Genomic DNA, 24,782 nt, shown 5'->3' on the forward strand with positions numbered 1-24,782 from the left:
CCTCGCCCCTCGCTTCTGTCTCGGTACCCTGGCCTGGACCTGGAAATGGTCCGTCTGCCCCTTGGGCTCCTCCTTCCTGGGTCATCCCCCTGGCCGTCTGCTCTTTCCATCCTCCACTCCCTGTCTCTGCTCCTTGAGCGCCTCCAGCTCCTGGACTCCCTCCCCTGTGAGCGTGTTTCTCCTGGTGTGCCATCTCTGGTGCGCCTCTCTGCTTGCTCCCTGTTCTGCAACTCCCTCCTTGTCCCTGGCCCCCCCCCGTTCGTTTCTGGGCCGTTCCCTCCTTTCCCGTCCTCTGTCCCTTGGGTCCTGGGCTCTTGCTCTCCCTCTCGCGGGCCACGGGCTGCTGTCTTCCCTACCTAGCCCTTGCAGGCCTGGTGCCCCCCCGCTGGCGGTCTCTCCCTGGGGGGTCGCTCCTCCTTCCCGTGCTCCCGCCACTTGCTGTGTCGCCATCAGCGCCCCCTCCTCCCCAGGTGTCCCGTTTGTGTGCTGGGCCCCGGTGTCCTGCTCAGCCCCTCCTTCTGCCTCTCCTCCCACGCACCTGCCTGCTGCCGGCTTCCCAGCGGTTCCGCGTCTGGTCCCTGGGCTCGCGTTTCTCCTGGTCCTGCTGGCTGCCGACTCTTGGCGCTCTTCTCTCCCGCGGTCCCCTTGGCGCGTGACCTCCGCGTCTGCCGCCGCTGCCAGACCTGCTGAGCCTGCCGCCGACGGGCTTCTCCTTCTCCTCCGCTCCCGTGGTGACCCTGGGCTGAGCCTCTCGGGGGGCCTGGTGCGCTGCGTGGTCCTCCTCCACGCTGTCTGTGCCGCCACCGCCGCCTCTGGTCCTGGGTTCGCCGCTCCTCCATCCTGGCAGCGGTTCAGCATGGCCAGCAGCTCCCTCCGGAACGCTTCGCCGCCCTGTCCCGCCATCGCCTGCTGGATTCCGGTCAGTAGCTCCTGCGACGACATGCTCCTCTCTCAGCTGCTGAAAACAAGATGGCCCCTCTCCTCCGTGCTCCTCCCCTTTACTTCTGCTGCTTTTCCCTTGTGGCCAATCCCTTTCGGGACTACATTACCCATAATCCCTCACACCAGACACTTCCTTCCCGGGCCCCTCTTCCTTACCTTATCATGGCCCCGTGCCCTAAACTCCTCCCTCGCTCTGTTACGGGGCCCCTGGAATTCTGAATCTCTCAGTTTATTCTAGATACAGCAATTCAGTCATTCTGAAGCACAGATTTGGTTGAAAGTGACCACTTATAGCCACAGTATCCAGCACAAAGTACCAGTATCAATATTTGCATGAAATGTTGAAAATGAGTGTAAGCTGTCTCTGCCTGCATAAGGTATCATTATTATTATCATTAGTTTATTTAATTCAACTCAGATTTCCTCACACTAGTACCCTCGGCGCAACCACAACACAAGAAGTCAGAGCACTAGAGATGTAGCGAACTGTACGCGGGCGAACTAATTCGCACGAACATCGGGTGTTCGCAAGTCCTCGAACTTTTGGCGATGTTCGCCATTTTGGGTTCGACACGTTTTTTTGCGCCGCGTTTTTTTGCCTCGTTTTTTTCCGCCACGTTTTTTCGCTTCGGTTTTTCGCCTTTGCGTATACATAGGAATAGCTTGCGTTTTTTTTTTTTGCGTTATTTTTTTGCGTTTTTTTTTTTGCTGTTTTTTTTGGCGTTTTTTTTACAAAGTATTTTTCAGAGAAATTTTTGCCCTTGATCCCCCTCCTGCATGCCACTGTCCAGGTCGTGGCACCCTTTAAACAACTTTAAAATCAGTTTTCTGGCCAGAAATGGCTTTTCTAGGTTTTAAAGTTCGCCTTCCCATTGAAGTCTATGGGGTTCGCAAAGTTCGCGAATATTCGCGAGTTTTGGCGAAAGTCCGCGAACGGGTTCGCGAACATTTTTGGGGATGTTCGCTACATCCCTACAGAGCACTAAGGGCTGTGATGATATTATGTTATTCCCTAGCTTGCTAGAAGAGAAAAGGCTCACTATGCTAAAACTCAGCAAACCTAGTGTGTCTTATGATCAATAAATATATAAAGGGTGCAAAGTGATTAAGTGCTATAATTAATAGAATAGAAGCGGATCAAACATACACCTATTTTAAACAAATTGTTTTAGTAAAGACTGGGGCTGATGCTTAGGAAGATTCCATCATCACAGTTATTATCAGAATAAAACATAGTCTATAATATTGAATAGGTAAAAAGAAAGCTCCTTGGCTGCCTATTGCTCATTTTGATTTTGCTTTCTTTACGACAGTGGCCACCCCTCTGTAAAAGGTTTTTTTTTTTTTAATACCGAGCTTCTAGGACAGGGGTGCCCAGACTTTTTCCCCGGTGATCTACATTTGATTCCACCTTGTGTACATACGCGACGCAGCGTATGTACGCATACCCAATAAACAAGTCGCACTTCCACATTTCCAATCTTAGACGCGGTCCACAAGAAATCCAGGGGGGATCGACTGCTGTACCACTTTCAACGTTTTGGCCACCTCTGATCTAGGATATAGATTACGGCAGTATGCAGGACAATATTATGGGCAAACAGGCAGACAAGGTTTAGCTATTACTTGTCATGTAAACATTGGCAAAAGAAAGAAGAAGAAAACCAGTGGTGATATGAGAAAAGATTTAAAATTCCATAGGGGCCCAATGGAGCATCTAGTTCTACACATACCTATACTGTCCAACTGCAATTAACTTTATTTTAAAGTCCATTACGTTACAAGCCAGAGCACCACAAGGCACAAATCTCAATCCAGAATATGTCAAAATCCACTCCACCATTCCTGGACCTTTTCATCTGAATCTAAAGACAGGAATACATTAAGGAGGCAAGAGTTTTAGCATTAAAAATCCTGTCCAGCTGGAAAGCACTATGCTACAATAAAAGCAATGCACTATGATTCCAAGCTATTCTATCAGGTTCCTTTAAACCAGGGAGAAGGACACAAATAACAGGAAATGAAGTAAAAAAACAAGGGTAAAGGTTTAAGGCTTGGGGAAAACTAAGCAAGAGACTGAATGATCAAACAACTTGATTAATAAGGGAGTGGTTTTTTGACCATTTCTGCGCTAAGGACATTTTATGATAACAGTCATTTTATGGGAGCATTCAGGAGCCTCTCATGGAGCTGAATGGGGGCCTTATCATTTGTATTAATTAAACAAATGGTTAATGGTCTCAGTATGTATTTGAATCAAGAATATGAAGCATAATCAACAAGTAGCTTTAACTGTGCACCACTTTAGAACTCAAATAGCTGATTAGTTGCTATGGGTTACTGGACCTGGTGCAAACTTTTTTTTTTTAAATTACCTTACCCCCAGCTCTGTCTGAGCACTCACACTGCATTATTTCTGTTCAGCTGGGCATGCCGAGTCTTTCAAAGACTCCCATTCCCAGCAAATAAATAAGTACAATAAAGTAGCTCAAAGATTAAATAAAAGAAAAACAAAAAGCTAGCTAAAATGTCACGTTGCATAAAAGAAAAGGAAGTAAGAAAGCTGCTGGGCAAGTGTGGGAATCTTTTTATTGCACTCTACAGTACACAATAAACTGAGATAATTGTATTTCATCACATAGATACAGTACTGTATATCTCCTCAGTAAAATGTTAGGTAATAACATGAAATATAATGTATATACAGTAAGTGCTCTCATAACAAAGTCTCTAGTTTCCGTGTTCTATACATTTTCCCAGCCTATAAAAACTACAAAAGTGCCTGGGTACCTAATCGGGGTAGAATTGCAATGTGCAATGTACCAGCCACATTCAGTTTAGGTTAGTTTCAGCTGAGTAGAGGATTGTGGAGTAAAGGTATTTATTTGGGCACAACCATATCAGCTGTACCTCAGTAGCAATATAGAAGAAAAGGAAATATGTTTTAAGGGGTCAGGGTTAGCCAAAGAGCAATAGTGAAGTGATTTTCATGGCCCAATTATCAACAGCCACAGTGTCTGAAAGCTCTCATTAGTCTAATTTAATTCCTTGATTACTAGATATTACAGTTTAGAAACAGCAACAAATAAACACCCATATGTTAAAGGCTGTCACCTTTATATACTATATACTATGATTGGGGGGGAAGTGAAATATCTAGGCTTTTGTCAAATGCCAAATATAAAGTTTTATTGCTGCATGGAAAATAGCAAGCAGTTCTTTAACCAGCAACATTAACTGCCTTCCTAACAATATGGAGCACTTTATAGTCAGACACAAAAAAGTCATTTAGAAACGCAGGTACAGCGTGCAATGGGTAATTTTGGATGCAAATCACTGATTTTGGCATAATGGCAGGAGTGTGGTTGCCCTTGATCTGTTACTACCCCTGCAATAGCACTTTGCAATAGTGTTTTCACACAAATTGGGTGCATTTTCAAAGCAGGGGTTGCATCACTTCTGGAGGGCAAGTTCAAAATGCCAATTGCATCAGATTCACTGGCACCTAAGTGGATCACTCACTCACAGGTACCCCGGCCGGTGCAGTTTTCTGCTAGCAGTAGAACCAGCCTGGGCTACCAGCTAAGTGATTAAATTCACTGGGGGGGCCTAACATTTGGCACTCCCCGGTGATTGAAACTTTCCTACTCCTTTAACATGGTTGTCTCTGCAAATGACCCCTTAATTCCTAAAACCTTACATCCTTATATTACATTGGTATTACATACAGTAGGTCCTTATCTGGTAAACAGGTTACACTCTGAGCTGGTTATTAATTGTTAGTTAAGTTCTACATCTGTCACATCTAAACACTGAAGATGAATTAAAGTTGCCAATATGAGGCCTGTCAAATTGTTTAATGTAAATGATAATTGTATCATTATTAGTGATGAGCGAATCTGTCTGTTTCACTTCACCATAAAATTCGTGAAACGGCAAAAAATTTGCAAAATGCATTTGGCGCACAATTTTTTTTCTGCCCGCGTCTTTTTTTTTACACGGCCGCTTGCTTTTTTTAATGTGCCCGCACACTTTTTTGATGCAACAACAACCTTTTTTTGCCAATTTTGCCGCGCGACAACATTTTTTTACGTGCACCTAATTTTTCTGCAGCGAATTTTCATGGAAGCTTCGCAAAACAATTCGCCAATGCCGAAATGCAGAAATTCGCTGTGAATCCATGCCTGCTGAAAAAATTCACTCATCACTAATCATTATATGTATTTGGAAATATAAATGACTATAAATATGCATTGGCTTGGACAATGTTTATCCTTATACTGGGTTATACATGTTTTGCTTTTGGGTTTTTTCTGCAGAACACGTGCATTACTGTACCACAGTCGGCCAAATCCTTTTTGACACAGCAAAACACCTTGACACAGTTGAAGAGCAATGGAACGACATTCGCCTTCAATATAAAGCCACCGCAGATCAAAAGGTGGATATAACCAAAAAAACTACTTGTGACCAAAATAAGGATGGACATACAAGCAGTACCTTAATTAATAGTGCAAAGTCTGATGAGAGCGGAGAAAACACAGAGCAAAACCAGTGCAGAATCCAAGACAAGTTTCAATCTGATGAAACTGATGATATTCTGATTAGAGCAATGGAAGAGCTTACCACAAATGAAAATCATAATTTCAGTGAGGAGGAAAATAAAGAAACTGACATTAAACACAAGAGCACAAATGCTGTCCCCAGGAATAACAATGAGCTAGCAGAAACCACAACAGAAAGGGATATTAGTCAGAACCAGGACATTCATCCGGAACCACATCCAGACACCCAATATGGGTGCCAAGGCTTTGATAATAGCAGCACAAGGGATTGTACCACTTCTGAAGTTGTGTGTAATGGAACCAAACTCCATCTTTCAGTTGAGCGTTTACTGGAATCGGAAAAATGGACATACCAAGAGTAAGCAAACTCTTCTGCTGTTTTCTCTGTTACTAATTAATTTGCAGTGGCTTAAGGGTTATGGCACATGTGGCATTTTTATTACAATGATTTTTCCCAAGAGAAACTGCATAAATAAAACAACATGGAGCAGGGTATAATAAGCATTTGAAACATAAAAAAATTACAAAAACCATTGTTTCCTTCCACACATTAGTAATACTAGTTATGGAATAGAATTGAGCCGTAAGGTTTTTGGATCCATTTCATCCACATCTATAACTTTGTTTCTTACTTTATTTTTAGAAGAACAAAAAACTACTCCATCTTCCAGTCTTCAAGACTTGATGTCCTTTCAAACAAAGGACTGGGCTCAGCACAAATGCAATCACTGTGTAACAGGCAATATTCCTGTTATGTTTGTCCTTATTTGACTTTTATTACATTCCCCTAAATATGTGCCATTTCATAAAAAAATATGATATGATATTATTCTCTAGCCTGTGGAATGCCAACTGTGGAGTTTGTAGTATTGTGTCACAGTAGATTCTGTTTGATACTGTGCACACTACAGGTCTTCTACACATTTTACTTCATCCAACAGCTAGAGCAGTGATCCCCATCAGTGACTTGTGAGCAACATGTTGCTTACCAACCCCTTGGATGTAAGAAAGGCTGGGGAATCCTGAGCTAGACAATAATAAAGTTAATGGGATCAGGAAGAGCCATTGTTTTGTGTTGTTTTCTAATATGCCCAGGCATACTATACAATGAGACTCAGAGGGTCACACTACAGTTACTAGGTATAAATAATACCAATATCGGATCTATTGTTAGAAATTCTTGGGACCCAGAATTTCCTGATAAGGAGTGAGATTGATGATAGCTAATGAACTATCTTATTATTATGGAGAAAAGGCAAATTTGTGTATAATGGAGTTTATTGAGTGCATTATATTTAGCATGTATTAACTGCACTCTGTTTTGTTAAATATCCAGTACAATTAACTGCTATGATTCCTAATGTGTTGAGGTTGTATTTATGTTGTGTGCCCTCTGCCACTGAAATTAGATAATCATTTCATGGGAATCGACAATACTGGGAATTGTGCTGGCTGCTCTTGTGCTTTGCCCAGTCAACTATAAGGCAAAACTGCAGCTGCAGTGTACACTGTCCTCTGTGAAAAGAAATCTCCACTACTTTTTAAAGTCGTAGATTTATTACAGAGCAATGCGCTTTTTTGTTGTGAAAGTGCTGGCAGATAATATGTGGTACAAGTTGGGATGTGAGGGTGCTAGCACTAGGATGTGAGGGTGCTAGCACTAGGATGTGAGGGTGCTAGCACTAGGATGTGAGGGTGCTAGCACTAGGATGTGAGGGTGCTAGCACTCTCTGGGGGTGAGTGGCACTTACCATATTCTCAATATGCCACTTAGCACTATAAGGTGCAGAGGTCACTTGTGTGGCTGCCCTTTAATTGAACATGGTCCTCCTCATATTATAATTATGGCTTATGGAGCTGATCTGGCACCATTGTAACAGACCTTCCTGTTACAATCATCAATCATTTTGGAATCTTTCTGATCTGTACTGTATATTGTATTTTGTATCAATAGTATACCTGTCAAAAAATAACTGCAACAATATTGTTTAAGCTTAAAGGAGAACTAAATCTTAACTAAAGGAATAGGGAATAAATGTTGTGCATTATGTTTGGTGCTTTTATACCAGTCCAAGACAGCCACAGCCCTTTAGCAGGGAAGATCTGTGCCCCCAAAGATGCCCCAGTAGCCCCCCATCTTCTTTTCTGCTGGGACCCACTGACACTATACTGTATATATAAAATATAAATATCACAATATAATGTATATATAGAATATAAATGTCACAATATAAGACTGATTAGTAAATAATACAGATTATTAGAACATGGCAGCACAGAAACCAGTGCAACTAGCATCAGAATGTAATAATCAGCCCTGTAGCATCCCCCTCTGTGGCAGACAGACCTCATTTTCAGCTAAATAACTTGTGACAGCCCCTAAGCTCAGCTTCTCAACAGCTGCTCAGAGCCCACTGAGCTTATGAGTGTCTAACAGATTCCAGTATGGCGACCCCCAGTGACAAATTTGAAGTCCTGAATCATTACCGCTATAAAGATGCTGCACCTTTAGGCTGGTGCAATACCTTCAGTATATAAAAACTGCTATTACAAGCCATAATAATTTTTAGAGTTCAGTTATTTCATGCCAAACAAGATATAGAAGCATACATATACTTTATTTTACAGGTACATGTTACAAAGAGAGGGGGAAAGTGAACCGACTCTGGCTTGCTTCATCAGAGCACCTTCGTATATTCTGCAAAAACTGCAGGTTCAGTACATGGACTCCATTAGTTCTTTGATGGTGTCCGATTCAGAAGAACTGGTCAGCAATATTTTGGGGATTTTGAGTCTAGACAGTGATCTGACCATTCCTTTTCCATTAAGTATTTCAATTCCATTTAGTTCCCGATACAGAGGAAATTACAAAGATGTTATGGTCAAGGCCTGTGATGAAAATCTACATCCAAGCTACTTAACACCACATTCTTTGGATGGGTACCATGGTAACTATAAGGTTAGTGAAACTACAATGGCACTTATGCTATTTGATGCATATAAAGATACAATTATACTCTTATTTGTACATAGTCACATCAAATCCACAAGTACAACATGTTCCATAAAAGCATATCAAATGTTCAAGCATTTGAACAATTCCTTGGTTGATAATGATTTCCATAATAAAGATATCCAGATAAGCTGCTCTGTCGTTCCAGGGAACATGTGGATACCCATCTAATCAGATATTGAAGCATGAAAGTGTTGGCCATTGTGGTCAATAAGTGGGTTTCCACTCAATAACAAAGTCTAAAACACTCAATAGTACAGGTATGGGATCCATTATCTGGAAACCCGTTATCCAGAAAGATCCGAATTACGGAAAGCCTGTCTCCCATAGACTCTATTTTAATCAAATAATTCAGATTTTTAAAATGGATTTCCTTTTTTCTCTGTAATAATAAAACAGAAAATTGTATTTGATCCCAACTAAGATATAATTAATCCAAATTGGATGCAAAACAATCCTATTGGGTTTAATTAATTTTATGGATTTTTTTAGTAGACTCAAGATATGGAGATCCAAATTACAGAAAGACCCCTTATCTGGAGTACCCTTGGTCCCGAGCATTCTAAATAATGGGTCCTATACCTGTATTAGTAACCAGATGAAATTGCTTGCTAAACTTGGCAAGCCTACCCCTCATGCATCCAATGCTGTTAAACATCTCAAGCTGAATTTCAAGGGGTAGGTTACTGGTAAGTTGTCCCATTTTGGACATATATGGCCAATATTTTGTACAGTTCTATAACTGTGCCTATGGGCATTGTACATCAAATTCTATAATAATTTGCAAATGTATCTGCAAATCAAGCACATATTCTCGGGTATTAATTGTGATCATTTGCCAATGTATTGATGAATCAAGTACATATAAGAAGGTGCTTCCAATGATGCTGGAAATCTAGGAAAAATAAGTCGATACATCTGAATCCTACTCTTTGCACATAGTGCCCACTTGTTTTATACCCACGTGCACAGAGAAGTTGGAGAGCCAAATAATGATTCATAAGGATTCATACAAATTTTTGTCCATTGTGTATTAGGGAATATTACCACCAAATGTAAAATATCTGGGTAGAGTTCAGCATAAGATGATACATCAATATTACAGGTATAGGACCCATTATCCAGAATGCTCGGGACCAAGGGTATTGCGTATAAGGTGTCTTTCCGTAATTTGGATCTCCATACCTTAAGTCTACTAAAAAAATCAATAAAACATTAATTAAACCCAATAGGATTGTTTTGCCACTAATAAGGATTAATTATATCTTAGCTGGGATCAAGTACAAGGTACTGTTTTATTATTACAGAGAAAAGGGAATCATTTAACCATTAAATAAACCCAATAGGGCTGTTCTGCCCCCAATAAGGGGTAATTATATCTTAGTTGGAATCAAGTACAGGTACTGTTTTATTATTACAGAGAAAAGGGAATCATTTAACCATTAAATAAACCCAATAGGACTGTTCTGCCCCAATAAGGGGTAATTATATCTTAGCTGGGATCAAGTACAAGGTACTGTTTTATTATTACAGAGAAAACAGAAATCAGTTTTAAAATTTTGAATTATTTGATTAAAATGGAGTTTATGGGAGACAGGCTTTCCATAATTGGGAGCTTTCTGGATAAGGGATCCCATACCTGTACGTTGTATTCATGCAGGACTTCATCCACTTCATCAAGTGACACACTTTGGCAGAAGCTTTTGAGCAATTAATGAAACTAAATAGTTTCCATAGAGTTTTCTAGTTGATAGTGCTGTTGTACTTGGAAATATATTGCCACCCAATATCTGATCTGTATATTCACTGCTGCTCTCTTTTCTTTTTGCCACTCAGGGGACGTTTGCAGAGGTAAAAATTTACAAACTTGGCATATTTTCCGTGGTGTCATGCTTAAAGAAGGAAAATTTTACGATTCTTAAGAAAGGATTATCAATAAAACTGGGCATAGACCCAAGGATATCTTTAAATTACCCTCCAGGCTGCTTTCGATCTTCAGTAATTGTTCAGTTCAAGGTAAATCTGTTTCTAAACTTAACAGTACAATATAAATTGTAAGAGGAATTTCCTGAAACCTTAATTCATAGCTTTAGTGGATGCAATTATTGTTCATTGTTAATTCTTTGGTTACCCAATATAATCTTTGGGCAACTCCAGCACTCACAGTCCCTCGGTGCAACTAGCAGTCACCTTATTGATGTGATAAACAGCACATTTTGCTGCCCCACAACTTCTAGCTTGTGGGCTCCCTCAGCTGGGCCTCACCCTACAGGCTAAAGGTAAAAACATGTAGAGAGACAGTAAAAAGTACCACCCCTTCAGTCACATGTCTCAGGGCATAGGGAACATAGCCGGAAAAAAAGGTGATCTCTTGGAAGATCTCTTGGAGCTAGCCGCTAGTCCTGCTTTTTGCTTGGTATTTTCAGTCTTCGGCACATACTGTACGCTTTATATAATTTTCTATGGCACAGTATATGAGGGGCCATTTATGACCCCGGAAGGCAAAAGAGTACTAAGGGGCACAAGAGCACACATCCTGGTGCTGGATTTTGATCTGCTGCTCCGTGCCGAGAGCTACAACATGGGAGGGGCCAAGGTTATAGTGATGAGCGAATATTTTCGGCAGGCATGGATTGGCAGCAAATATCCACATTTCGCCATTCGTAAATTGTTTTGCAAAACTTCAGTGAAATGTTGCCACAGAAATTTGTGGTTGCGCCAATAAAAGACATGGTTGCATCAAAAAAAGGGCAAAATAGGCATAGACGTGTCAAAATAAGGCGTAGTCACATAAAAAACCAAGGCACATGTAGACATGTAGCACCTGCGTTTCATGAATTTTTTGCCATTTTGGGAATTTTTCCAGAGTTTTGGGAATTTTTCAGGGAAGCAAAAACAGGGCAGATTCGCACATCATTAGTTATAAATGGACAGGGCCCCAGCATGGAATATGCTTCCTGTCATTCCTACCTTGCTCCTCAGAATGACGGGCAATGTAGGGGGTGGAAAAGGGCCCCTTACAATTGTGCAAAGCCTAGCGCAGGCCACACTCGTGTGGGGGCCCTATGACCTCTTATGACCTCACTGTCTATGGGCACTAATGGATATTTTTTCCAAAGCTTAATTTCTGCTATGGGTCAGAGGCAGCTCTAGATCATTCTCTTTGTCCTTCTTGGTTTGCTGTGGTTGGCTGCCCAGAATCCAACCCTTTCTGGTACCTGGCAACTTCCTGCAGCACTCAAATTGGTATTTAACCAGTTGCTAGACAAGCATTGACATAACACAAACCCTGGAGAATCATAGTCTGATGTGCCACATATTTGAAAATTTAGGCAAGTCTTTAGCCAGTTATAGAAGAGGGTGGCTCTGGGAATGCAGGACGGCTTTAACTCCAATCTGAGCAGGGGCAGTAGAATTAATTACATGTGGGAATTCCATTTGAGGCCTGCCAGCTATCTCTCGGAGCCCAGGATGCTAAGTTGCAGTTTAACAATGATTAGCAGGGTCTACTAGTGTCTTCTCTCTAAACAACTGCTTTACAGTACTTTTTGTCCTTATTATGTAAATCTAAATGAATGGTAAACCATGAAAACAGGATCAAACGTATAATAAATATATGCCATTGTCGATAAAATTATAACAGGGCACATTTTTTAATTTTAACTGAAATGTGTAGGTTCAGCCAATTGACACATCAATTATATCATTGCTGAAAGTAAAACATGACGTATACCACTCAGTAGTGTCTACCAGCCCGATGGTTCATGTTAAACAGCCGTCGGTTCAGCTTTTTCGAAAGCCCGTCACAGTGTTCCTTCCCTGCCCTCCCAATCCTGAGAAAAAGAAACAAGGGGAAGAATCAGACAATAAAAGGGCATCCACTGCAATGGGACCAAGAGCCACAGGAGCCAACCAGCTTAGGTAAGAATCTGTTTTTCTATAAAAAGTCAGAGAATAGCTTTCTTGTGCACATTGGGAATTTTCATTTCTTAAAAGTCTGTAGCCATAGAATATCCCCTATAAAGGGATGTGCACCCTCCATTGCCTTTCTAAAATGCAGATACGAGCCCAGGAGTAAGGGAATATGTACCATAAAGTTTCTTTATTTTGCAGCCTATTCTCCTTTAAAGAGGACTTGTCACCCTAGGAAATAATCCCAAACTGAATTCTATCATGTTAGTTAAGGAAAATAAACTCCGCTCTCACTATATAATCAATATAAAACTTGTTTCCTTCAGTCATGGAATTGCTCAATCACAGCAAGCAGGCAGCTGCCATTTTCTGGACACTATTAGTAAAGCATCATGTCAAAATCTTGTTTATTTGATAAAATGGAGGGCCAGGTGCCCAAGCCCATGCACTGGCTGCTCAATTAGATGATAAGGAGGGTGGGGAAAAGTTAGAAATCCAGCAACGTCTAGGAAGTGACGAATGGAAAGTTAAGTTTATTGCTGCCCCGCCTCTGTGCCTTAGGCCAATATAGGTCAATATATGATTGACAGCTGGGATTTTTAAATGCTTTGTTGTTTAATTTTAAAAGAATTTTTATTATACTACTTTTTATGTCTTTGTGACAGATCCTCTTTAACCATTACCCACTTTCACTATGTAAGGACAGGGCATTTCTACTATAATCACACTAAAGGACAACTTTAGCATTTTTCCCAGAGGCATGGTTGCCAAGGACTATTATAGCAATAGTGGGCTTACAAGTCTCTGTTAATGCTCAGTCAGCTACTAGAAGACCTTCTTGGTCAGTCTTTTCTGCAACAAAAGAGATAGCACATTTAGTATTTTTCTTGCAACTGCATGTGGCTGATTTTTAAAGAATGCCCATTAGACCAGTACCAATTCCAAATGTGGGTATGATCGCAGTTACACATGATAAAAACTAATGCTCTTCTCTTTTAAACAGGCAAGTAGTTAGGGCAGGCATGCATGGGCTAACTGGTAACTTCCATAATATTTGATGGGAGCAATATACAAATATTATTATTTGATCCATGCATGGGCTGCACTTGAGGGCCCGCTGCATTTATGCCCAGGCCGCAAACCTACTACAATCGTAATGTAGGAAAAATGGCAATGGGCAATGACAAAAGGCATGAAGATAGCTTTATGATTCAATATGGACTTACATTCTGTAGATTTACATGTATTGCATGGCTCTAACAATGATTATGGAGTAAGCTTCTGCAAATGTATAATGATAGCTTCACCTGCACTGTGTATGTATGCACATCTCCCTGTATGTATCCCTATCATGCAGAAGAACTGCTGCTGCAATTTAGAAGCACTAAATTTACACATAACAGATACAAAGATTGTAGCAACCAGTCAGCAGGTAGTATATATCGGTCAGCTGTTTGGAAACAAATATCTCATTGGTTGCTACAGGTAACTGAACACGGGAAACTTTTATGTTATAAAGATCTCTTGCAGATTTACTTATTGCATATGAAAATTATTTATTACATTGCAAACTTATTTTAGGGCTGTTAGCGCCCCAATGAGGAAGCTTGGCGAAAACCCAAATGAATCATTGAAATTACTGGCATACAAAGAAGATCAATGGATAATATTGGAAGATATTGTGGTGAAGAATGTCCAGAATGGAATAGTTTCATTTGACATGGATGAGCATGTTACAAGGTATAACATTATTGATTGTACAAAGTGCCAGGGGCACAGTATGAGGGCAAGGTAACCTATCAGCGCCTGATTTACATTAATAGAGGCAAGAGATTTGTTTCATGGGTATTTTTTTTCCTGTCTGTATGTGCTACTATAGACTAAAGTAGAATTTTGTATAGTTATGAGCATATTTTTAGTCTAGTAGTGATACATTGCCAAGCAATAAATTAAATATGTGCAATATTGATGATACCGTAAACTAATGTACCTACATTCTTAGTATTCCTGCATATTATATGCATTTGTAGAGTATCCTAATTTTGTTTCCAACTGGAACTGCTAGTGTATTACAACTGTTAGACTGGGCCTTCTAGCTCCCAACAGAGAATCTGACACCCTAGGCCCACTCTCAAAGCAATTATATATAGACAGTGCCAGCTAGCTTAGGTTTTTATATAAGCCTATATAATAAGGATGAGCTGACGGGAATTCTGAATTCTCCAAGGCCGGGGCCAACCAGGAGATCCTTCGATATACTCTGGTAAAATCAGTCCAAACCTGTGTATCACAAAACATATTCTAAGCATTTAGCATTGTGTTTAATTCATATCCTTATAAATGACAATTATGTAAGGAGGTAAAATAAAGAATTTGTTTTACAATGTAAACAGTTGGGTTATACTTAGTTTGGACACTAGGGGGCAGATTTACCAAAACACGAATTCGAATCCCAAATGGGAAAAATTTGGATTGGAAACGGAAATATCGCGACTTTTTCGTCATCGTCGTAACGTTTCGTATTTTTTGCGACTTTTTAGTCGCCGTCGCAACTTTTTCATATTGACCGATCGTAAACTGCGGGAAATCCTTTCCAACTTTGCATGATTTTGGAAGTCTCCCATAGGAATCAATGTCACTCTGCAGCTTCAACCTGGCCCAAGGAAAGTCACATACCGAAGCTTGAATGAATCCGAAACTTTCGTACTCGGCGCAACAATACGATTTTTTCGCGACAGCGATGAAAAAGTCGCAAAAATAATGATCATTACGAAAATAAAACACATTCAGACACATTCGGAGCGTTCGTGGATTAGTAAATGTGCCCCTAGATGTCAGCAACCAATAAGGTTGGTCTGTAGGGGAAGGTCCCTTGCAGAAACTTATATAGGCAGCGCAGACTTTTGGACTGCAGAGAGACAGACACTACTGAGTAAGGACCAGGTGGCTACCCATACCTTGCGAGGGTAGATGGGGAGGTAGAAGGAGATAACTATCATGCTCTAGTAATGAGAGACAGGTTAGCTAGCAAGGACAGCTCAGGTCCCCATGAGGTGTCAGTATTTGGGGTAGAGCCCAGTGGTGATTGTACAGCAGATAGGGATTGTGAGTGTGTAAAATTAGAGTAGCAACCTTGTAGGAAAGCTGTAGAAGGCTTCAACGGAGGCCTGTGCGTGTGACTTGTGAAACTAGAGAGAGATTCCTGGTCAGTTTACTCCAGCCTGCCCTGTTCTTCCTCCTGAAAAGCCTGTAATTAAGTCAGTTCTCATTCAACAAATTCCGTTGTGGTCATGACTACTGTTCTCAGCAAAGGCCTATACTGGTCCCGGGAGGGAAAGGTGATAGCCCATGTACCAACTTTACAAACACCTTGAAATGAAAATACTAAAGTATTAGTGCTTAGTATTTGGGCTTTTTATGGAAAATATAGGCTGGGGTTTTAATATTGTCATTAAAGTGACATAATTGTCCAGAAGATCCTATTGAAACTGAAAGAAAATTCCCGTGGTACCCTACCATATTGATGTTGAATCAGCCAAATAATTTCACCAAATGTAAAGGGGACCAGAATTATTTGAATCAATGTACTAGCCAATAACTCATTTTGTGTATTTAAGTTTAACAATGGCAAAAACAACTTTTTTGTCTACATTTCAGCTTTATTGTAATTCGTCTTTCTTCAGCAATGGACAATGCCCACCTGATGAGCTTCATTCACAGCTTAGAAGTAGCTACACATAGCTCTATGGTGAATGTGATCTTGTACAGAAAGAAGGACAATCTTCAGAAGGCAATTGTTAAAGTGGTACCTTCAAAAGAATTAACGTGGGAAGTTGCAAACTTGCGCGAAGAGGGTTATTCTGGTCCTCCGGAACCTTCTGAGCAAATACAGCTCCGAGAAGGAGAACAAATCCATTTTCGCTTTTGTGGCAATATAACGGCATCAGGTAAATCTCATTTCCTTTATCAGAACTAGAGAAGAGGGTTTCTTAAACATGGCCTTGATTAGTAATTATCTATAAAGGGACATGGGGCAACCCCATGAAAAAAAACAAAAGGCTTGAGGGTATAGGTCCATAAAAGATATGAAAGATAATACAGTGTAAGCTAATATAAAATGACTAATAATGATATAATACAGCTGGGGTCCCCAACATTTTTTACCTGTGAGCCACATTCAAATATAAAAAGAGTTGGGGAGCAACAATATTCCTGGAGGTGCCAAATAAAGCTATTATTGGCCACTTGGTAGCCCCTTTGTGGACTGGCAGCCTACAGGAGGTTCTGTTTGCCAGTACACCTGGTTTATGCAACCAAAACTTCAAAATGAAGGCCCTACTGGGACTCACTGGGAGCAACATCCTAGAGGTTGGTGGGCAACATGTTGCTCAGGAACCACTGGGTAGGCATGACTGTAATACAGCATGTAACTATCGCTCTTACTTAAAGAAAATATTTGCTTAGTTTACCAAAAAACAAAGAGATACAACATTTAGCATTAAGGCAGTTCTGTGACGAGTTGCTCAAACTCAAGATCCTAGAGAAGCTGACAGACTGATAAATAGCATGTTCATGTAGGTTACTCAGAACATACATTGGGCCTATGGGGGTAAAAATGTTGTAATTAAATAATGTATCTCAGAGGCTACTTTGTATCTCATCTACCCAATGGTAGCCATTAGGCTAGATCAGTCCTGTTCAACTGGAAACCTGCAGGCCCAAATTTGGCCCCTCTAAAGGCTTTTTATGGCCCCCATTCTGCTCAGAAGGTCCATAGACTTCAATATATGACTTCATTATTTTCAATTAATCCAACCTTCCAGCATGCTGTATGAGATATAAATGACCAGTACATGTAATAAGTTGGATAGCACTGGGCTCAATTATACTGACATTGCCTTGCAGGTGGAAATGTGTTGAAATATTCTTTATTAGATCTCATCTCACAGTAGGAATATAATTCCTGTAGTTTGTTAAATAGCACACAGGGCTGTTAAATCTCCCCAATTTCTCTCGGTACCAGAGGACAGCCACCCTGATGTGGGAATCGATTTGTGTATAGCTCATAGGGACGGATAGAAAATGTAGGGTTTTTCTCCAGGGCTCACCAGAGCCATGAACTGAGCAATACAAAAATCATATAAGGCCAAATAATAGGAAGCAGTTGACAGTGTGTCACATGGGTTACAATTCAAACATTTAATAAAATAATGTAATACAAGTATAGGTTCCGTTATCCGTCAACCCGTTATCCAGAAAGCTCTGAATTACAGGAAGGCCATCACCCATAGAGTCCATTTTAATCAAATAATTTACATTTTTTTAATTATTTCTCTTTTCTCTGTAATAATAAAACAGTAACTTGTACTTGATCCCAACTAAGATATAATTAATCTTTATTGGATCTTTATCCTATAGGGTTTATTTAATGTATACATTATTTTAGTACACTTATAATATGGAGATCCAAATTACAAAAAAGACCCCCTATCCGGAAAACCTCAGGTCCCAAGCATTCTGGGTAACAGGTCCCATACCTGTAAATAGATTTATTTTACGTTCTTCTTTAAGTACATTGGCCAGGTAGTATTAAATGGGAATTAATCTATAGCTTACAGTGGTCACAGCAGTGGCGGGCAGACTGAGAATTCCAGCAAAAGCACTGTGATTATTGAGGTTAAAAGCCCATTTCTTTTTCAGTGGAATGTATGTTTCCTGTAGTATCAGAATTCCTGCTGTGCAAGAGCTTTCAAAGCAGGCTTATTAGTCAGTGGATGGGGAATAGTAGCTTGCAGGGCAATTCCGAATAACATGAAAACTCTGTTACAGGTAGAAGAACATCTAGACAAAAATAATTCAGCCGTAGGTAACTATTTTCAGTGTTCCTTATAGCATTCTGAATGCTGACCCTGCCACCGTGTGATTTGCTATTTCACCATTCACACAAATGATACCGATTAATGAAATATGTCAATAGGAAAAGCAGACTTGCGCCAAAAGAATGGCACGCAAATGGCCTTTCTACACTGGGTCCCATTGGGGTGTGTGCAATATTTTTAAACAGAGAGAGTCCATATTTGTTCAATGAGTAGAGGAACTAAAACAGCCACAATGATTGGTCCATAGATTGTTTGGCACTTCCACCTTGCCCAAATGTTTCCTATCTATAAATATTATTAAAGGGGTAGAGAACCCTGCCGCACTGCACTGGTCAACCAACATTATTCAGTAGTTGTTGGAATACATATCCCAGAATAATGTAATAAATAATGAAGGTTGAGGCATGCTGGGAGCTGTAGTCTAGCAACATCAGGGTTGTATTCTTAAAGCAATATTGCACAATAAAACAGCTGCATTAAATTGCAAGAAATCCTCCAATGAGAATCCCAGCTGATCTGTGTAAATCTGGCACCATTTTCTTTGTTCCTGCAAGTGGAGTTGGAAGCAATAAGCACTGTTTCCAGCACTAAAAAAAACTCTGTCTTTTAACCCCATGCCTGATTCCAGTGTCATATAATGAAGAAAAAAATGACATAATTATCTCTATATGCAAGATAACAGCAAGGCGCTTGACATAGTGCTGGCAATCAGCATTCTGATTGGTTACTTCTCTTGCACTTATAATGAGATTTTGGTTGGTAGAATGCTCAGTGGTTTTCTTACATCTATAATTACATTTTTTGACAACTTCTATAGCAAAACTAGGGGGTGCAGTGGGACAGTGTTATGGTTGGGTTTACAACCTCTTTAAAATAATCTCATGTTAATATATATATGGCCAACTGAAGCTTTCTGTACTATCACTGTATAATGATAACCAATTATATGCAATGAATACATATGTATATGTGTATATATACTGTAAATAGCTTTTAAATAGGCACATCTTTATAATGTATTTTAGATTAGAAAGATTTGAGTGATCCCTTTTTTGATGATCCTCAGCTTATGGATGGGATTACATTTACAAATATAATATGTATACAGTCAAATATGGCTACAATATGTTTTTTTACTCTTTTCATTAGATGGGAAGGACTGCGGAAAAACCTTTGGACTTACCTTTCATGCTCAAAGGAAACAAAGGTTATCCCTCCATCTCAGTGTGGTGGATGAGTTTGGAAATTATAGTTGCCCGCACTATAAAGGCACTGTAGCAGTGTACAAGCTGGGGAAAGAAGACATTGCTGAATGCTACAAGAGTGGGCAATCGACTGATACCTATTTACAACAACGGAGCCCAGTTTGCAAACTAGCAGTAACGCTACCAAAGGTAAGCTGCCGATATTGCTAACTGGTCAGGCATAGGCACAATTTCTTGAATGGACACGCAATCTAAATACCAATATCAGGGGTTTAAAAGAAGCTTTATTTATAATCCTAGCATGTTTTATGTCTTTTGACATGTAATTATAAGCAACAAACAAATCAAAGTAACTGCTAGGGTTAAAGTGGACCTGTCACCCAGACATAAAAATCTGTATAATAAAAGTCCTTTTCAAATTAAATATGAAACCCAAATTCATTTTTATATTAACACATCCATTCCCATTATAAAGGCATTTAAAAATCCCAGCTGTCAATCATATATTGCCTGCCCTGTCTCTACGCCTTAGGCATAGAGGCGGGGCAGACAATAACTTAAGCTTTCCATTCAGCACTACCTAAATGTCACTGCACATCTCACTTTTCCCCTCCCTCCTCCTCATTTAATTGTGTAGCCAGTGATTTTGGCATGATACAAAGCTTGCCTTAATAACAGTGTCCACAAAATGGTGCCTGCCTGCTGGCTGGGATTAAGTAATTCCATAACAGAATGACACAAGATTTATATCATTTATATAGAGTAAGTAAAGTTTATTTTGCTCAACTAACAATATAGAAAATAATTTGGAGTTATTTCTTAGGGTGACAGGTCCCCTTTAACACCTGTCTGGTAGTTCACTGGCCCAGTAGGCTTGTAAAATACTAGCCAAGGGCTGGTATTACAAATCACTCACCTAATCCAATTAAATCCATGCCTCAGGATGCAGCTTGGTTCACTTGATGATTAAACTCCACCCCATGACATCATTGCCCCCACCCATTTATGTTACAAACCCGCCCATGCCCGGCCGGTATAGTACCCAGTACTTTGTTTTGTGGTGTCTGTTTCTCAGTGGGCCTGACATAACACACATTCACATTCATGTGCTCCTAATATTCTTTATGACGGTCTGAAGACTTTAGGGACCTCCTACGGCCAACAATATGGTCCCAGACCTACACACGCTCTATAGCAGGGGTCCCCAACCTTTCTTACTCGTGAGCCACAGTCAAATGTAAAAAGGGGAGCAACACAAGCATCATAAAAGTTCATGGAGGAGCCAAATAAGGGCTAAGATTGGCTATTAAGCAGCCTCTATGCACACTATCAGCTTACAGGGGCTTTATTTGGTAGGAAATCTTGTTTTTATTCAAACAAAACTTGCCATCAAGTCAGGAATTCAAAAATAACTCCCTGGTTTCGGGGCAACATCCAAGGGGTTGGGGAGCAGCATGTTACCCCTGAGCCACTGGTTGGGGATCACTGCTCTGTACAGTGGTTACATATTAAACACAATATTCTTACAGAGCAATTTGTTAAAAACTGCACTTGAGCTAAATTATTTACTGCCACAAAAGAAAAATGGAAATTTGTATTTAGAAGTATATACAGTACTGTAATCTTTTAGCAAATAATCCATTGTCATTTGTCATTTACACATGATGTGTATTTCCCCATTCTGTTATTAACTTCCTATAACCATTTCACTCTTACTTACATCATGGGAGGAAATCTCCTTTTATTTAAAGGGCAATACACTATATTGCTATATGACACCCCAAACTAGTCGTTATTTTGATCGGTTTCAATAACAAACCCTGAAGGCTTGGAAAATGAAAACCATCAAAACTGTCTGATGTCTGCTGTTTTGCCATAACGCTGGAATAATAAAACTGATTGTTTGTCTTTAATACAAATAGTAATTAAAGTGGTAATTGTTATTTTTTGTATTAATATTACAAATGTTTATGCATTTAAAGGACTTAAGTAGAACCATGGTGGGGGCAGAAGGGTCCAGACTCACGACCCTCTCCCTGGAATTCAAATAATTGCTGTATCTATAGAATCAAGGATTTTCACGTTCCAATTCCATATTTACTATTATTGGCTTTGCTAAACATCGCTTGACTTTTTTTTTTTTTTGGCAAAAATGTTTGCATAGTAATGAAATGTCACTTATTTAACAGATGGAAAAAAATGTGAGTCGTCCTTCAAGTACAAAAATAATAACAAGTGATCCTGCAGGTTAGTTTCCCTAAATAACAATGTAATGAATGAAATGGATAAAATATATATTATATCTATAAAGTATAACAATGATGTGGCCATCACTCTCCCCAACATTATACACTGATAGATTGTTATAAATGAGGGAGTTGCTATAGATGGAATCCAAGGAGGGGACAAGGGACAGAGGGATATGGTTGCGTTAGTTGCCCTTTCTCTTTGTGCTGTTGGGCATCATTGAATCATTGAGTTGTATTTAATAGAGGGGAGAGCTAAACATAAGGATCACAATGATATACATTACAAGACATAACTTTGCAACTGCTGATGTATAGGCTGTCGTATTTGACAATGTGTTCCTAAAACACCAATATCTACATAGGCAACTTGTCAATGTACTTACTGATAAATTTGTAATACCCTATAAATCCTGCCTTCTTCTCACTGATCAGCCTTTATAAGCCCACCTCTGCCCACTCAATTTTCCTGCCCAGTTCACCCATTTCCCCACCCCTTACATCATAACCCTGCCCCCAAAAATGACATCATGCCCAGCCCAAACCCAAAGGGTGATATTATAGGGGAAAAAAGGCAGGCCCGGATTTGTGGAGAGGCCACAAAGGCCCGGGCCTAGGGCGGCAGAAGTTTAGGGGCGGCATGCCACCCCGCCGCAAGGAAAATGTTTAAATTTGGCTCCCATACAGAGCAGTCGGGACCTCTCCCCACTGCTCCGTATGGGAGTTTAAAGGAGCGTTCGCGCATGTGCAATGGGGAGGTGGCGCGTTGCACATGCGCACGGGGGGACACCCACAGGGGCGGCCTCGGGGCGCCCAGGATAGAAATCCGGCCCTGAAAAAAGGTGGCAACCCTGTTCAGCACCCTGATGCAGAGTTGCATATTTATCAAAGAGTAGTAGAGTAGAGCTCTCTACTGTACAGTTTTCCAAAATGGAACTCCCCAGCTCTCTATTAATTTGAATATGACCCATACCTAGTGCACTCTTGCCTTCCAATTTGTGCCTGTATGTTACCCAACCACTTAGATTGTAAGCTCTACGGGGCAGGGACCTCCTTTCTACTGTGTCTTATACCACATGGCACTTATTCCCTGTGTATTTATACTTATTTATTGTATTTATTATAACACTTGTCCTCCCTGTGTGTAATTGTGTATATTGTAAGATTGTACAGCGCTGCGTACCCTTGTGGCGCTTTATAAATAAAGTTATACATACATACATATGATTGTTTAGGAGCATAATTATCAAAAAGTGCATTTTATTTAGAAACCATCCCCAACTTGTCAACAAGAAATGTGACTGGTGATTTTAATGAATTTACTAAACTGCATTATTTTTCAATTTAGACATTTTGGTGAATAAAATGTTTTGAAGGCGGCATTACAGCACAAAATCACCAGATCAAATTCAACATTTTTCTAAGTTTGGATGAGAAAAAAAAAACCCCATTAAACCTGATTGAGATTTACAAAAAACTTGATCAGAAAACCTTTATCACAATTATTTGTTCATTTTTTTTAATACACTTTTACTAAATTGACCGTTTAAAAACCTCAAAAAATTAAATAGCCTGGATGTCGAAAATATACCTTCCATTATAGAAGCTCACCGAGCTGCCAATTTTTTTTCCTAAAATTTGAAAAAAAATATTCAAGAATGGGCTTTTCTGATGATTTTCTCAAATCATAGAAAATTTCATGCTAAATTTCTATATTTTTTTTTCTTCATTACAAAACCGGAATTAGGGGGGCATATTTATTAAAATGCATTCTTTAATAGTATATAATGGCGGCTAAATGAGATTGCATTTTGCAGAAATGTTTTATTTATTAATTCGAATGGGTAAATCATTAGCAGGTTTGTCACCATAACCAATATATTGCAGTTAAAACAAAAAGTAAACATCTGATTGGTTGCTATGGGTTTCTGCTTATGGGCAAACTTAGTGCCTTTTACTACTTCTAGGGGATCATTTTTAAATAGTATTTAACTTTTTCTGCTGAAAATAAACATATTTTTTGCTAATACTAGATATTCTATGGGACAGTCTGCTAAAGTGGTTGGCGCAAGAACTGTCAGAAGAAGATGCATCGCACCTGGTGCTGTCACTCCCCATTCGGCGCAGTACCGTGCAGCTGGTAAAGCTAAAAAGTCCCGATAATCTGACTGAGCAAATATACGAGTTCCTGAGCTTTTGGAAGAAGAGCCTCCCAGCGTCCGCCGACAAGATCAGGCTTTTAGCCCGACATTTGAGAAAAAGCGGCCGAAGTGATCTGCTGGAACCGCTTCAGATGAACTGGGAGACTAAAATGTCTCTTCCAACATAACTCTGCAATGTTTTATTCTCTACCGAAAACACTTAACTTAAAGACAATAATGGTTTGGGATATTTGGAAATAAAGAATTAGGTCTTAATGTAAAAAGGAAACTAACAATTGCTGATTTTCTGTATGTTATAAATATACTTTATATGTAATATGTAGCCATGGTAACCCAATGACTGGAGGTTTAAACAAATGCTTATTTGGATACTGATCATGGCACAGATATGGGACCTGTTATCCAGAATGCTTGCGGGTTTTTTTTACTAATGAATCATTTAAACATTAATTAAACCCAATATGATTGTTTTGCTTTCAATAAGGAATAATTCTATCTTAGTTGGGATCAAGTACAGGTACTGTTTTATTATTACAGAGAAAAGGGAATCATTTAACCATTAAATAAACCCAATAGGGCTGTTCTGCCCCCAATAAGGGGTAATTATATCTTAGTTGGGATCAAGTACAGGTACTGTTTTATTATTACAGAGAAAAGGGAATCATTTAACCATTAAATAAACCCAATAGGGCTGTTCTGCCCCCAATAAGGGGTAATTATATCTTAGTTGGGATCAAGTACAGGTACTGTTTTATTATTACAGAGAAAAGGGAATCATTTAACCATGAAATAAACCCAATAGGGCTGTTCTGCCCCCAATAAAGGGTAATTATATCTTAGTTGGGATCAAGTACAGGT

General features: G+C 39.8%; 1 protein-coding gene across 1 annotated transcript in view; it reads left to right on the forward strand.

Moving 5' to 3' along the window:
* Nucleotides 1-24,377, forward strand: part of dthd1 (death domain containing 1) — a 36,171-nt gene extending 11,794 nt beyond the window's left edge. Inside the window, exons 2-10 of the mRNA XM_018095345.2 lie at nucleotides 5,262-5,865; nucleotides 8,136-8,466; nucleotides 10,357-10,536; nucleotides 12,197-12,441; nucleotides 14,014-14,172; nucleotides 16,090-16,379; nucleotides 19,461-19,705; nucleotides 21,706-21,763; nucleotides 23,796-24,377. Coding sequence (XP_017950834.2) covers nucleotides 5,262-5,865; nucleotides 8,136-8,466; nucleotides 10,357-10,536; nucleotides 12,197-12,441; nucleotides 14,014-14,172; nucleotides 16,090-16,379; nucleotides 19,461-19,705; nucleotides 21,706-21,763; nucleotides 23,796-24,091 — 2,408 coding nt within the window. The 3' untranslated portion in view covers nucleotides 24,092-24,377. The remainder of the gene's footprint in view (nucleotides 1-5,261; nucleotides 5,866-8,135; nucleotides 8,467-10,356; nucleotides 10,537-12,196; nucleotides 12,442-14,013; nucleotides 14,173-16,089; nucleotides 16,380-19,460; nucleotides 19,706-21,705; nucleotides 21,764-23,795) is intronic.
* Nucleotides 24,378-24,782: the final 405 nt, after the last annotated feature.

This window comes from Xenopus tropicalis, chromosome 1 (genome assembly GCF_000004195.4).
Source record: "Xenopus tropicalis strain Nigerian chromosome 1, UCB_Xtro_10.0, whole genome shotgun sequence".
In the NCBI taxonomy this organism is placed as follows: Eukaryota; Metazoa; Chordata; class Amphibia; order Anura; family Pipidae; genus Xenopus; species Xenopus tropicalis.